Consider the following 12,977-nt stretch of genomic DNA (forward strand, 5'->3'; position numbering starts at 1 on the left):
TGAAAAAAGGAAAACCTAAAAGGTTTCACATAATTCAAAATCATCAAAAAAAAAAAAAAAAAAAAATCAAAATCATCATAGCAATTAATATCTCAAGCGATTCTCTGTACAATTTCACTTTCCTTGGGTCTTCTCTCGGCGAATCTCAACATCAGTCGAATGGTCAGAATCCCGATTATTGTAGGACATCGGAGCATCAGATGAGTCCTCGAGACAGATCGATGATGAGCGACAAGGTAAGGACTGAACAGATGGACTTTGGACATGATCCGTAGAGAACGAGAGAGGCTCAAAGCGGTTTATGAAGAGGCGCCCGGAGATCCTATCCGACGCCGATAACTGAGTGGTGAAATCGTGTCCGGAGAGAACATTGATCGATTCAAACAACGCGGGAACGGTGGTCGTCTTCGACAGAGGTCTACTCCGATTAGGTCCCCGAGAGGTTTGGTTGTGACGAAAAAAATGAATCTTTTTACGGAGTGATACGATGATGAAGAAAAAAGGAAATTTGTTTATCTAACGGCTACAAAAAAAATATATATATATAAAACCATTATTTTAATTGACTCCAAGCTAAAGAGGCCCAGATGGGCCAAATCAACAAGTTGTGCTAAGATCCGGTACAATAAGCGTTTGTTGTGTTGGGCTGCTTCTTTGTCTCGGTGGTGATGACTCTAATGTATGTACGTATTATTGCTTTTGTTGTTGGATTTGTCATTATTACTTCAATATACAGAGAATTATGATGCAGTGAAATTTATATAGTACATGTAAAAAAGTAGTAATCTCTCTAGTGGTGGCAAATTAAATTCTAGATAGGCCTGACCGTCCTGGCGGATACATTTAATTTGATTCCTTCAAAACATTTTTTAGTGGGAAGTTAATGACCAACTGTCATTGACTTCTTTACTTATCTTATCACATGAGTCCACTGCGTGTTTGTTTCACTGTTTTATAAAATAACCTCGCCGGAAACGTTTTGTAATCATTTGTTCAAAACGAATATAGTATTTTATATCGAAACAAATTTATAGATGATCCTTCCTTACGCGTAAGAGTAGGATTTTTCTTTTGATTTCATTTAAAATTTTAATGATACTAAATTAAAGTTCCAATAGGATTTTATGTTCCGAAATGTTTTGCTTCCACCACGTGGCTTCTAGATTATACATACAAAGTATCTAACTATAAACTGAAATTATGATTATACATACAAAGTATCTAACTATAAACTGAAATAACTCTTTTTTTTTTTTTAAATTACTATTTTATCTTACATTGACAGATGTATTTACAGATAAGTTTACATATGCAAATTTACATAATATCATTCAAATTCTATACTATAAAAGTGATGATTACTTTTTATGTAGTAACCATAGTTTCAAAAATTGTAAATGAATTTTATTTTCTGCTAGAGTTATGAATTCTTTATTTGAACTTGGTACATTCTTTTTTTTTTTTAAATAATCATTTGTAAAAAACAATCGAAACTAAAAAGTCCGGAGACAGCATCATATGTAAGGGAGACGTGCCAATTAAAGAAGAAAAGAAACGTGACAATAATTTACAACTTATAAAATATCACATCACGTTTCGTTGCGTCCTCTGTTTTCTTCTTCCCAATTCCATATTCTTCTTCTTCTTCGACTTTGTGTTAGTTATTGAGACAGAGACAGATAAGCAGATGAAGCAAAACGAGGCATTCGATCAAGAAAGGGAAGATTTGTATCAGACAGATGAAGAAGAAGACGAAGAAAGCCAAACCGGGAGCTCTGTTCCGTCAACACCGTTATCTCGTAACGGCTCCAATAACCCTTCCTTTCCGTGGCCTCGAAGTTACCGGTAAACCATATTAAGAAAAATATAAATTGCTCTGTTTTTTTAATTGTTAGAGATCTGAAGAAACGATTCTTTAGTGATAATATATTTTTGTTTTCTTGGGGTTTATCTTCAGACAATCTATGGATATGTTGACTGGAGTTACACCTCCGCCCAGTACAAGTTTTGTCTCTTCGTTTCGCCAGAGACGACCAAACTCTGTCTTCGATTCGTTTACTTCTTCACCGAGCAAACAACAGCTTCTCGTCGAGAAAGATGAGATCCAACACTCTTTTGTCCCATCCATCAAATCATTTCTCGCTTCTCATCTCCAGTTATCAGTCCCGGGAGATCTGTTACCTCCCCAAGAAACCGGCAGTTGCACATTCTCTCAATCCGTTCTCAACGGTAACTATTGGATCATTAGGCGTGTTTTAATATAGATTTGATAATGTGAGATTTTCTTAACGTTACTCTTTGTTGCAGGAATCAATGTTCTATGTGGAGTAGCTTTACTTACAATGCCTTACGCGGTGAAAGAAGGAGGATGGTTAGGGCTTTTCATACTCTTCTCCTTTGGCGTTATCACTTTCTACACAGGTATTCTCCTCAAGAGATGTCTTGAGAATTCGCCAGGGATCCACACTTACCCGGACATTGGTCAAGCTGCATTTGGCATCACTGGACGCATCATCGTCTCTGTAAGATTTTTTCAAATCAATTTTGACTTTTGACTTTGACTGTGAGTTGTTGTGATCTTAACTTAATGTGGGTTTGGAATTACTTTTCAGATACTTCTCTATGTGGAGTTATACGTAAGTACCGAACTCTATTTCATGTTTTATATCATATGAATCTATCAATCTAAGATCCTAATTAACTTTTTTTGGTTATGTTTCTGTAGGCATCTTGTGTGGAATACATAATCATGATGAGTGATAACTTGTCAGGGATGTTCCCAAACACCTCTTTATACATCACCGGATTATCCCTAGACTCTCATCAAATTTTCGCCATTACTACGACTCTTGTTGTTCTTCCGACTGTTTGGCTCAAAGATCTCAGCTTATTGTCCTATCTCTCAGGTTCATCTCGTAATTAATTTGCGCAATTATCTCTGATATTTGATCTCCTTAATTCTAAGAGATGTTTATTATTTATTAAGCCGGAGGTGTCGTCTCTTCAATCTTGCTTGCGCTTTGCCTCTTTTGGGCTGGATCAGTCGACGGGGTTGGATTTCACCTCAGCGGTAAAGCTCTTGATTTAACTAATATACCAGTCGCAATCGGAATTTACGGGTTTGGTTTTGGGAGTCACTCTGTTTTCCCCAACATTTATTCATCCATGAAAGAACCTTCCAAGTTTCCTATGGTGCTTCTCATCAGGTAAGAAAAAAAACTTGTAATGCAAGAGACGTCTAGGTCTAATTTTTATCCCTTCTCATAGCATGAAATAACCGTTCGTTGCGTTATGCAGTTTTGGGTTTTGCACTCTATTTTACATCGCCGTAGCAGTTTGTGGATACACGATGTTTGGTGACGCAATTCAATCTCAATTTACATTGAACATGCCTCAGCAATTCACCTCATCTAAAATCGCAGTCTGGACGGCGGTTAGATAACCTTCAAACTGAAAAACTCATGTTACTATGTTCATAATTTTTTTTGTTTTTTTTGAGTTGCTTTGGCATCTTTTATGATTAGGTCGTTACACCAATGACGAAATACGCTTTAACAATCACTCCAGTCATGCTAGGCCTAGAAGAACTAATACCGTCTTCGTCAAGAAAGCTGAGATCCAAAGGTTTCTCTATTCTGTTTAGAACCATCGTAGTTCTCTCTACTTTGGTCGTCGCACTCACAGTTCCATTCTTCGGTAATCTCTCTTTCCTTTTTCCCATCACCCCAAACTTTGGTAACATGTGGCCAAACTTGTTAATTAACGTAACAACGTTTATTGCAGCTACTGTGGCGGCTCTGATTGGATCTTTCATCGCAATGCTTATCGTAAGTCTCCAAGAACAAATCAATCTCAATATAGTGGCCCTTTGATTCCGAAATCAACGATCAAAAAAAGTTGTTGACGATTTCGGTTTTGGTCTTGTCAGGCGTTAATATTCCCATGTCTCTGTTATATCAGCGTTATGAAGGGTAGATTAACCAACTTTCAAGTAAGTAAAATAAAAAAAAAACCTCGAATTAGAATTTTATATATTCACAGAAATTTGTGATTGAAACAGAGTTAATGATTTTTCAGATGGGAGTTTGTATATTGATCATCATCATCGGCGTTGTGAGCGGTTGCTGCGGGACTTACTCTGCTATTGCGAGATTAATCGACGAGATGACCTGATTGGTTTTTGTTTGCGGAATAATAAACCGGATGCGATGCATTTGATTAGAAGAAATCTGGTTTTGATAAAGCAAAATAGTACTATTTTCTTAATAATTAAACCAAAATTTTTATTTGGATTACAGTTTATTGTATTTTAATCATATATCATATATAGATATGAATCTGGGCTAGGGAAATCGGTTTTTGATAAAAAAAAAATATTATTTTCTTAAAAGTTAAATTAAAATTTTGTTTGGTAATACAGTTTATTGTATTTTTTTATTCATCTTTGAATTTTACTATCAACATGACTGAGTGGTGTTTCTAGACAAAATATGTTAAATATGTCCAAAAATAAGTAGAAAACAAAAGGACACTATTGACTGGTGTATAAGTTTTTTAATTGAATTTCTTAGGAATATTTTGAAAATTGGGACTGGGGACAGTGCAGTGTTGATAATGAACATACAATTTTGGAAGTTAGTCAACAGAGAAGTTCGTAGGATACGAAGGATCCTAAAAATATCAAAAGTACGGTCAGCACTCAGCAGCATGAAATCTACACCGCAATTTTAAAAAATAAAAAAGTGGAAACAAATATTAAAAAAAAAAAAAAATGATTTTGTTTCCATATATAGAAGAAATCTCTTTGACTCGCCGGGAACACAAGAAACTCGTTCTCCGTCTATCTCTCTCCTTCTCTCTCTCTCTCTCTCTCTGCACTTTTCTTTCTTCTACGTTTCTTCTGAGATTGAGAAAGAAACAAAAAAAAGACAAAAGAAGATGAAACTCGACGAAGAATTCTTACACGACAGAGACCATTCGTTTCTTACTGATGACGAAGAAAACCAAGCAGACCTTGCTTGTTCCGACGATGAACACGAAGGTGAAGACGGTGAGTATCGTAGAAACGGAGCCAATTCTGATTCCTCCTCTCCCTTATCTCGAGACCGTTCTGATAACAATCTCTCCGATGTTTCCAATCCTCCATGGCCACAAAGTTATCGGTAAAAAAACAAAAAGAAAAACAAAATCATCAGTTTCCTCTGTTTTTGTATCTTCAAATTCTCTTTGGATTACAAAAATTTCAGATGAATTTGTTTCAGACAATCAATGGATTTGCTGTCCGGAATGACTCCGCCTACCGTGAGTTTCATGCCTCGAGGCAGTTCTCGGAGATTAGTCTCTTCCTTTCAGAAGAAGCAACAACAACAACAATCTTCCTTCACCGATTCGTTTTCTTCTTCTTCAAGCAAACCACTTCTCTCTCAACCTGTTCCTGACAAAGACGAAACCATCTCACCCTTCAACCCTTCATCTCAGCTCAAACTCTCCGTCACCGATCTTCCATCACCTGAAACTAACCTTTGCTCCTTCTCTCAATCCGTCCTCAACGGTACATAGCTCTTAATCCCTAATGATGATTGCTGATGTCTAATTGAATTGGGAACAGAACTTGATGTTTCCACAATCATTGTTATTTTCAGGAACCAATGTTCTGTGCGGATTAGGGTTAATAACAATGCCTTATGCTATAAAAGAAAGTGGATGGCTTGGTCTCCTCATACTCTTGTTCTTCGGAGTCATCACTTGCTACACAGGTGTTCTAATGAAGAGATGTCTAGAAAGTTCTCCTGGTCTTCAAACTTACCCTGACATTGGTCAAGCCGCCTTTGGAATCACCGGTCGCTTCATCATCTCTGTAAGTTTCAGATCCATATACGAACAATCCCTTCATATGTAGATTCTCTTTCTTGAAACTGAAGCTTAGGTTTCTGTTCTGTTTCTTGAATTGCAGATTCTTCTGTACGTGGAGTTGTACGTAAGTAATACTTCGTCTGAGAACAGCTTTGGATTCTTCCATTAACTCTGTTTTGTTAATTGTAACTTTGTTGTGTCCATAAATAGGCAGCTTGTGTGGAATACATAATCATGATGAGCGATAACTTATCAGGACTATTCCCAAACATTTCATTAAGCATTGCTTCTGGGATATCTCTAGACTCTTCTCAGATCTTTGCAATCTTGACCACTATTCTTGTTCTTCCAACAGTCTGGCTAAAAGATCTTAGCTTGCTTTCTTACCTTTCAGGTTTGGTTTTTTCCCACTATAATCTCTGTCTTAGTTTAGTTTCTCTCCTCGATTGGCTTAGATCTAATGGATGGACCATTCTTGCGGTTTTGAAACTGTATAATCTAGTTGGTGGAGTCTTGGCGTCAATCTTGCTCGGTCTCTGCCTCTTCTGGATTGGTGTGGTTGATGGAATCGGGTTTCATGCAACAGGAAAAGTTTTTGACTTTTATAACTTACCTGTCGCTATAGGAATTTTCGGTTTTGGTTACTCGGGTCATTCGGTTTTTCCTAACATTTATTCTTCCATGAAAGATCCTTCAAAGTTTCCTCTCGTCTTAGTCATCTGGTAAGTTCTTCGAGCTAGAGAAACCTCTCCTTACTTGTTTCACTATGAGCCTTAATAGACTTGCTCCTTTGCTGTCCTTTTTCTCTTATGCAGCTTTAGTTTCTGCACATTCTTGTATATAGCTGTTGCAATCTGCTGCTACACCATGTTTGGCGAAGCGGTCGAATCACAGTTTACATTAAACATGCCTAAACAATTCTTTCCATCTAAAGTCGCGGTCTGGACAGCGGTAAATACAACATTCTCTTCTACTCTCTGTGTAATATATAGTTATACTTGTATAACCAGAAATTGATTTACCTTAATCTTCTAGGTCATCACACCAATGACAAAATACGCATTAACAATCACCCCAATCGTTATGAGTCTCGAAGAGCTCATTCCAACGGCTAAGATGAGATCACATGGTGTATCGATATTATTCAGAGCAGCCCTAGTTACCTCTACTTTGGTGGTTGCTCTTTCAGTTCCTTTCTTCGGTAATGTCTATATACCAAGACTGTTACTCTAACTTCCTAAGCAAGAAACACATATCACCATAGCTTCTCTAATCAAATATTCTCTATTACAGCGATCGTGGCAGCACTGATCGGATCGTTCCTTGCAATGCTTGTGGTAAGTTCTTCCATCTCAAATAAAATTAAAAATTTAAAATATTGATCAAACCCACTAACATTTTGTTGTTGGTGTTGCAGGCTCTTATCTTTCCATGTCTTTGTTATCTCAGTATCCTCAAGGGTAAATTAAGCAACACACAAGTAAGCACATATCCACTATATCATTTTATTCTCTTGGAGAATTTAGGAAACTTTAACCGTTTTTTCTTTACTATGTGTGATTCATTTGTTCAGATTGGATTATGCGTATTCATTATACTCTTCGGGTTGGTGAGTGGTTGTTGTGGTACTTACTCGGCTATCTCAAGATTAGCCAGTCAAATGACATGATTAACTGCAACATCGATCGTCGTTTATTCAGGGGTTTTTTTTTGGTTTTGAGAAAACATATAGAGACGAAACCAAAAGATAGTCCCACAGTTTGGATTTAAAATTTGTCAGAAATGTATCATTCATATGTATCATGGTTTTCATTTAGCAAAAACTCAATATACATTATTCATTGGCAGCAAAAATTCGTTGAAATGATTGGTCGCGAAGTGCGAACTGCAATCATCAATATTCTCTCTAAAACTTTGACCACTGATCTGAACTTACTTAAACATATAGTATATTACTAGATTAATGCCACTTTTACACTGACCAGAACTTATATATCAGTATTATAAAAGAGACTAGAGTATTTATATTTAATTTGAAAATGAAACTACAAAACCTACATATACATATTTCTATCATATGCTATAATTGCATAGTACAAGATAGAACCTAAAATATTGTGAATTCAAAGCAATGTGTGTCACACGAGCAACCTAGTGGGCAAGTGATAAGAAGTTGACAGTATTGATTGGGTAAGTGAAGGTATCCTGATTTGGAGCAGGATTCAATAAAAATGGACCCAACTCATAAATGATGGGGTTTTGTCCTAAAAACAGCAAGGCAAACAACATGTGCTACCATACTTCTTAATTTAAAAAGTCTATTTCCATGTGAATGTCACATCTTTAAACTCTTTTTTTTGGTCTTTCCATCATTTTTATTCCATTTCACAAAAGTAGTTAACATTATGAAGTTCATTAGTTCATCTTACAGCTCGTTTGTTCTTTATTTAGTAGGTTAATTATTTGTTTCAAAATGGTTTTGGGAAAAGGTGAATATAATGATAAACTGAAAAGTTTAAGTCTTTGAACTCTATCACATGCAATGTCTTACTATTACAAGTCGTGGATAGAAATTTCTTAAGATGTGTTGCACTAGTCTCATGATAAAAATGATTAGAAGAAAAATAATTTAAAAAATATGGAGAAAACATTGGACTGTTTTAAAAATATGCGCACCGTCCAAACTTCCATGGCAAATCCATTGACGAAACCAAGGTAAACACACATGCTTAAGTGTTTTAATTAAAAAAAAAAAAAAAAAAAAAAAACAGAAGTGTAAGCTTAAATTCATGAGTTTAAGTAAACAGAATTCAACCTTAATGAAGAGTTTTAATAATATTAAAATCATTCCCTTAATTATTTGCCTCGGTTATAGAGCCTTCCACTGTACACCCCCACACATTAAAAAATCATCAGACTGAAACTATATGCTATTCAAAATTTCTAACATGTTTATTATGGCTCAGTGTCGTACTCTTGCATATTAAGTTTTCATATTGAATATCAATAGAAATTTTAATTATTCGTAACCAACATACATACATTTGTTTATTTTTTTTCAATTATTAAAACTAAAATAACACAAATAATAAAGGAAATTTGGAATTCATTCAAAACACACAATTTTAATATTAGAAAATGATGACAGCGATAGATAATATTTGCAGAATATTATGGAAATATATATTTTTCTATAACAATTTAAGAAAAAAAAAGTCACTAATAATATGTTATTTTCATTCATGGAAGAAAAAAATAAAACAAAACAGAGATATTTTTCCAGCTGAAAAGAACAAAACATCTCTCATTGTTTGTTCAGTGAACTTGCACCAAACTCATCAAACTTCACTTCTTCTTCTTCTTCTTCTTCACTAACCACACACATATACTCAGTTTTGTTTTGCAAGAAACACACAAACTTACAATAATCAAAATACTTTTCATCATGTTCTCAAGATTACATCCTCTGTTTCATCTTCTTCTTATTCTACTCATTAGAACACATAAATGTTTCTCTTCTTCTTCTTCTTATTCTTCTTCTCAAACACTTGTTTTGCCTCTAAAGACCCGAATAACTCCAACGGATCATCGACCCACCGACAAACTCCATTTCCACCACAACGTCACTCTCACCGTTACTCTCACCGTCGGCACTCCTCCTCAAAACATATCCTTGGTCATTGACACTGGCAGCGAACTCTCCTGGCTTCGCTGCAACCGTTCCTCTAACCCAAACCCGGTTAACAATTTCGACCCGACCCGTTCTTCCTCTTATTCCCCAGTCCCCTGTTCCTCACCCACTTGCCGTACCCGGACCCGAGACTTCCTCATACCCGCTTCTTGCGACTCAGACAAACTCTGCCACGCAACTCTATCCTACGCCGACGCTTCCTCCTCCGAAGGCAACCTCGCCGCCGAGATTTTCCACTTCGGAAACTCCACCAACGACTCCAACCTCATTTTCGGGTGTATGGAATCCGTATCCGGATCCGACCCGGAAGAAGACTACAAGACAACCGGGTTATTGGGTATGAACCGTGGATCTCTCTCTTTCATCTCTCAGATGGGTTTCCCCAAGTTCTCATATTGCATCTCCGGCACCGACGATTTCCCCGGTTTCCTTCTCCTCGGCGACTCTAACTTCACGTGGTTAACGCCGTTAAATTACACGCCGTTAATCCGGATCTCGACGCCGCTGCCTTATTTCGACCGTGTCGCTTACACCGTCCAGCTCACGGGGATTAAAGTTAACGGTAATCTTTTACCCATCCCTAAATCGGTCCTCGTACCGGATCATACCGGTGCTGGTCAAACCATGGTTGATTCCGGTACTCAGTTTACATTCTTGCTCGGACCGGTTTACACCGCGCTTCGATCCGATTTCTTAAACCGAACAAACGGGATGTTAACGGTTTACGATGACCCGGATTTCGTTTTCCAAGGAACCATGGATTTGTGTTACCGGATTTCACCAATAAGAATCCGTACCGGGATTCTGCACCGGTTACCAACGGTTTCCTTAGTTTTTGAAGGAGCCGAGATAGCGGTTTCGGGTCAGCCGCTATTATACCGAGTTCCGCATCTGACGGTTGGAAACGATTCTGTTTACTGTTTCACATTTGGAAACTCCGATCTTATGGGAATGGAGGCATACGTGATTGGACATCATCATCAGCAGAACATGTGGATCGAATTTGATCTACAGAGATCAAGAATCGGTTTAGCTCCGGTACAATGTGATGTATCCGGTCAGAGACTCGGGATTGGATCGTAATCCATAGATATAACCACCCGTGTGTAATTATAGTTTTTTTTTGCCTACGTAGTAAATGGAGTAGAGTGAGACTTGTCGTTCACGTGCGGGGATGGGGTAATAAGTTCGAGTTGTTACTTGTTAGTAGTTTAGCTGTCTGTTTGATTTTGACATGGTTCTTACTTCTTACTTACTCTCTTTGCGTAATTAATTTTGTTTTTAGGGTTTTTTTTTATTTCACAATCTTTAATAATGGTCATCAATTTTGTGTGTTTACATCTTAAACATCGCGAAATTGTTTTGACCTTTGTTGGACGATGGAGTTGAAAAGAGGCCCAACTAATTTCCCTCAAAAGGAGGCCCATAACTAAAGGTTTTTATTTTTGGCAGTCAGATGACAGTTTACCCAAGTTGCTGACGTGTTATATAAACACAAGGGTCCACAATAGTCTCACTCCCACGTGGGAAGATCACGCGGTTTACTGTCCTTTCCTTAAAAATATGTTCAGCTCACGCGCCGTTGCACGTGCGGGCCTCTCTCATGAGCCAATGGTTTCTCGCCAGCTCAGGGCGTGAGTTGCAGTCGCCGATGTTTGAGAACACCGATTTGCTTTTCTCCTTTCCTTCTCTCTTAAACCAAACCCATTTGAATAATGTAATTATTCAGACTAGACACAAAACATACATCAAACTTCATCAGTCATCACCACCAACAACAACAACAACAACAACAAAGTATCTCTCGGTTTTGGAGGAATCTTGGTAGCATCTTCTGAAATCATGGATGATGCAGATGAGTGTTGTAGCCCATCTCTGGATCATAGGTTTCTTTTTTTATTATTTCTATTCAATGACATCTCACGAACACACACACACACAAAAAAAAAAAACTATCGTCTTTTTTACTTTAACTTTTCCAAAATCAACTGTATGAATATCTATGTAAAGATTGAAACTTGATTTCAAATAACACATATCTTGAACTTCCTGAGTTTCACAGATGTACTACTACTCTGTTTTGTGTTCTGCTTTCGTATGTTTCGGGAAAGTTTTCATTTTAGTGAATTTGTAACTTCCTGAGCTCTTATATAGTATGGTGTCTGTAAGGTGTTTGATGGTTTTCCTCGCTGTGTTTTAAGGTGAATTGAGTTTGGTGTTTAGGATTTGTATTTCAACTTCAACCTGTTGTTTGATGACTTAAGAGATACTCAACACTTCAATCTTCAAGTACACCCAGAGCATAGCTTATCTTTGCTCTATCCAAAGTTTAGATTCTGGACTAGCATCATTTTGTGATCCTTTTTCTTCATCTTAGTGGTATTGATGATAAATGTTTTTTGACTTTTGTTAAATGGTGTGAATACTACTTTATGGATATGACCCTTTATGGTATGAGTTGAGTATTACTCTTCTTTTTATCCTTTACATCTTTTGTCTCAAAGTCAAATTTATGACCTTTACTATACCTTATTTGCTTTCAGCGATATCAACGATCCGATGGTAGTTGCTGTGGAATCTCTAGACTCAAGCAAAAAGAGAAAGCTGCGTGCTGAAGAATCAGACTTGTTACCTCTGCCAAAACACTTTTGTCAGGAGCAACAAGCTTCTCTTATTGATTCTTCATGTCAATCATCAGACATAGAATATGCAGAATGCTCTTATGGCACGGAAGACACAAAAACCAGCGAGGAGGCCTCCTCTTCTGCATCTTTTACAAGCCCTTCTTTGTACATGTTTAAAGACTCTGTTTGTTCAACTGGAAGTTCTAGTTCTGGTTATGCTACATCAAGCATAGAACAGTCCTCCTGTTCCAAAGTTGATCACAAAACACAAGAAGATGCTGATGAAGACTTTACTCTCATGGAATTCATTTGTCCCGACTCCGATTTAGCGGTTGAAGACGATCTTCAAGAGGTTCTGAATCCAGTTGGGTCTTATATTCTTTCTTCTGCAAGGTGGAGTGTCGGCAACCAAGGTAATCAATGAAAAGCTGAAAAGAGTAATGTTTAGTGTCATGCATTGCAACAGTGTGTATGGGATTCATTTGTGATTTGTTTTCACCATTTGGATTGCAGATTCTGAAGAAGCTACAACGAAACCAACCATTGACCAAGAGTTTGAGCAGTACTTTTCAACACTTATGATGTAAATATTTATGTAATCACTAATCACGGTAATATTTATGTAAATATTTCACCTTGTTTTCTTTGGTTAGAAACATATAAAATCCTTTTACATGTCCCCAATGTTGCAATGTAGTGTTAGACACAAATACTGAAACTAATTCACATTGATTATTTCCCTTAAACCACTTGTCCAATGCCTGATCCAAATACTGAAAAGAAAGAAAGAAAGCATAAAAAAACAAAAA

General features: G+C 37.0%; 4 protein-coding genes across 6 annotated transcripts; all 4 read left to right on the plus strand.

Annotated features, from left to right (window-relative positions):
• The first annotated feature begins 125 nt into the window (after window positions 1-125).
• On the plus strand, window positions 126-4,412 carry LOC104734221 (amino acid transporter AVT1E). 2 transcript variants are annotated; one of them, XM_010453746.3, is made up of 11 exons: window positions 126-1,845; window positions 1,958-2,229; window positions 2,308-2,522; window positions 2,613-2,636; window positions 2,726-2,906; window positions 2,987-3,206; window positions 3,298-3,433; window positions 3,525-3,696; window positions 3,784-3,827; window positions 3,929-3,991; window positions 4,078-4,412. In XM_010453746.3, exons 1-11 carry the CDS (start codon window positions 1,688-1,690, stop codon window positions 4,171-4,173), a joined length of 1,581 nt encoding a protein of 526 aa, XP_010452048.1. In that variant the 5' UTR covers window positions 126-1,687; the 3' UTR covers window positions 4,174-4,412. The 2 variants fall into 2 exon arrangements, with proteins under 2 accessions (XP_010452048.1, XP_087338546.1); XM_087482420.1 differs by lacking the exon at window positions 2,613-2,636 and having other exon boundaries at window positions 453-1,845.
• A 304-nt stretch (window positions 4,413-4,716) lies between these two features.
• On the plus strand, window positions 4,717-7,707 carry LOC104734222 (amino acid transporter AVT1D-like). Its single transcript, XM_010453748.3, has 11 exons — window positions 4,717-5,162; window positions 5,262-5,551; window positions 5,643-5,857; window positions 5,954-5,977; window positions 6,064-6,247; window positions 6,356-6,575; window positions 6,669-6,804; window positions 6,889-7,054; window positions 7,147-7,190; window positions 7,271-7,333; window positions 7,427-7,707. The coding sequence occupies exons 1-11, from the start codon at window positions 4,939-4,941 to the stop codon at window positions 7,520-7,522; spliced, it is 1,662 nt and encodes a 553-aa protein (XP_010452050.1). The 5' UTR covers window positions 4,717-4,938; the 3' UTR covers window positions 7,523-7,707.
• A 1,459-nt stretch (window positions 7,708-9,166) lies between these two features.
• Window positions 9,167-12,847, plus strand: LOC104734223 (protein FAR-RED-ELONGATED HYPOCOTYL 1-LIKE-like). Of its 2 annotated transcripts, none has more exons than XM_010453750.3 (3): window positions 9,167-11,430; window positions 12,088-12,581; window positions 12,682-12,847. In XM_010453750.3, exons 1-3 carry the CDS (start codon window positions 11,387-11,389, stop codon window positions 12,753-12,755), a joined length of 612 nt encoding a protein of 203 aa, XP_010452052.1. In that variant the 5' UTR covers window positions 9,167-11,386; the 3' UTR covers window positions 12,756-12,847. The 2 variants fall into 2 exon arrangements, with proteins under 2 accessions (XP_010452052.1, XP_010452053.1); XM_010453751.3 differs by having other exon boundaries at window positions 11,272-11,995.
• LOC104734224 (aspartic proteinase PCS1) lies at window positions 9,299-10,891 on the plus strand. Its single transcript, XM_010453752.3, has one exon. It carries the CDS (start codon window positions 9,299-9,301, stop codon window positions 10,625-10,627), a length of 1,329 nt encoding a protein of 442 aa, XP_010452054.1. The 3' UTR covers window positions 10,628-10,891.
• Window positions 12,848-12,977: the final 130 nt, after the last annotated feature.

Source organism: Camelina sativa, chromosome 13 (assembly GCF_030686135.1).
Source record: "Camelina sativa cultivar CO46 ecotype springtype chromosome 13, ASM3068613v1".
NCBI lineage: Eukaryota > Viridiplantae > Streptophyta > Magnoliopsida > Brassicales > Brassicaceae > Camelina > Camelina sativa.

Coding starts and splice junctions, on each gene's coding strand:
- LOC104734224 (XM_010453752.3), top strand. CDS start 9,299: ATGTTCTCAAGATTACATCCTCTGTTTCATCTTCTTCTTATTCTACTC.
- LOC104734223 (XM_010453750.3), top strand. CDS start 11,387: ATGGATGATGCAGATGAGTGTTGTAGCCCATCTCTGGATCATAG. Junction 11,431..12,087: donor AGCCCATCTCTGGATCATAG/GTTTCTTTTTTT, acceptor ATTTGCTTTCAG/CGATATCAACGATCCGATGG. Junction 12,582..12,681: donor GTGGAGTGTCGGCAACCAAG/GTAATCAATGAA, acceptor TTTGGATTGCAG/ATTCTGAAGAAGCTACAACG.
- LOC104734222 (XM_010453748.3), top strand. CDS start 4,939: ATGAAACTCGACGAAGAATTCTTACACGACAGAGACCATTCGTTTCTT. Junction 5,858..5,953: donor CCGGTCGCTTCATCATCTCT/GTAAGTTTCAGA, acceptor CTTGAATTGCAG/ATTCTTCTGTACGTGGAGTT. Junction 7,055..7,146: donor TCTTTCAGTTCCTTTCTTCG/GTAATGTCTATA, acceptor TCTCTATTACAG/CGATCGTGGCAGCACTGATC.
- LOC104734221 (XM_010453746.3), top strand. CDS start 1,688: ATGAAGCAAAACGAGGCATTCGATCAAGAAAGGGAAGATTTGTATCAG. Junction 2,523..2,612: donor CTGGACGCATCATCGTCTCT/GTAAGATTTTTT, acceptor ATTACTTTTCAG/ATACTTCTCTATGTGGAGTT. Junction 3,697..3,783: donor ACTCACAGTTCCATTCTTCG/GTAATCTCTCTT, acceptor CGTTTATTGCAG/CTACTGTGGCGGCTCTGATT.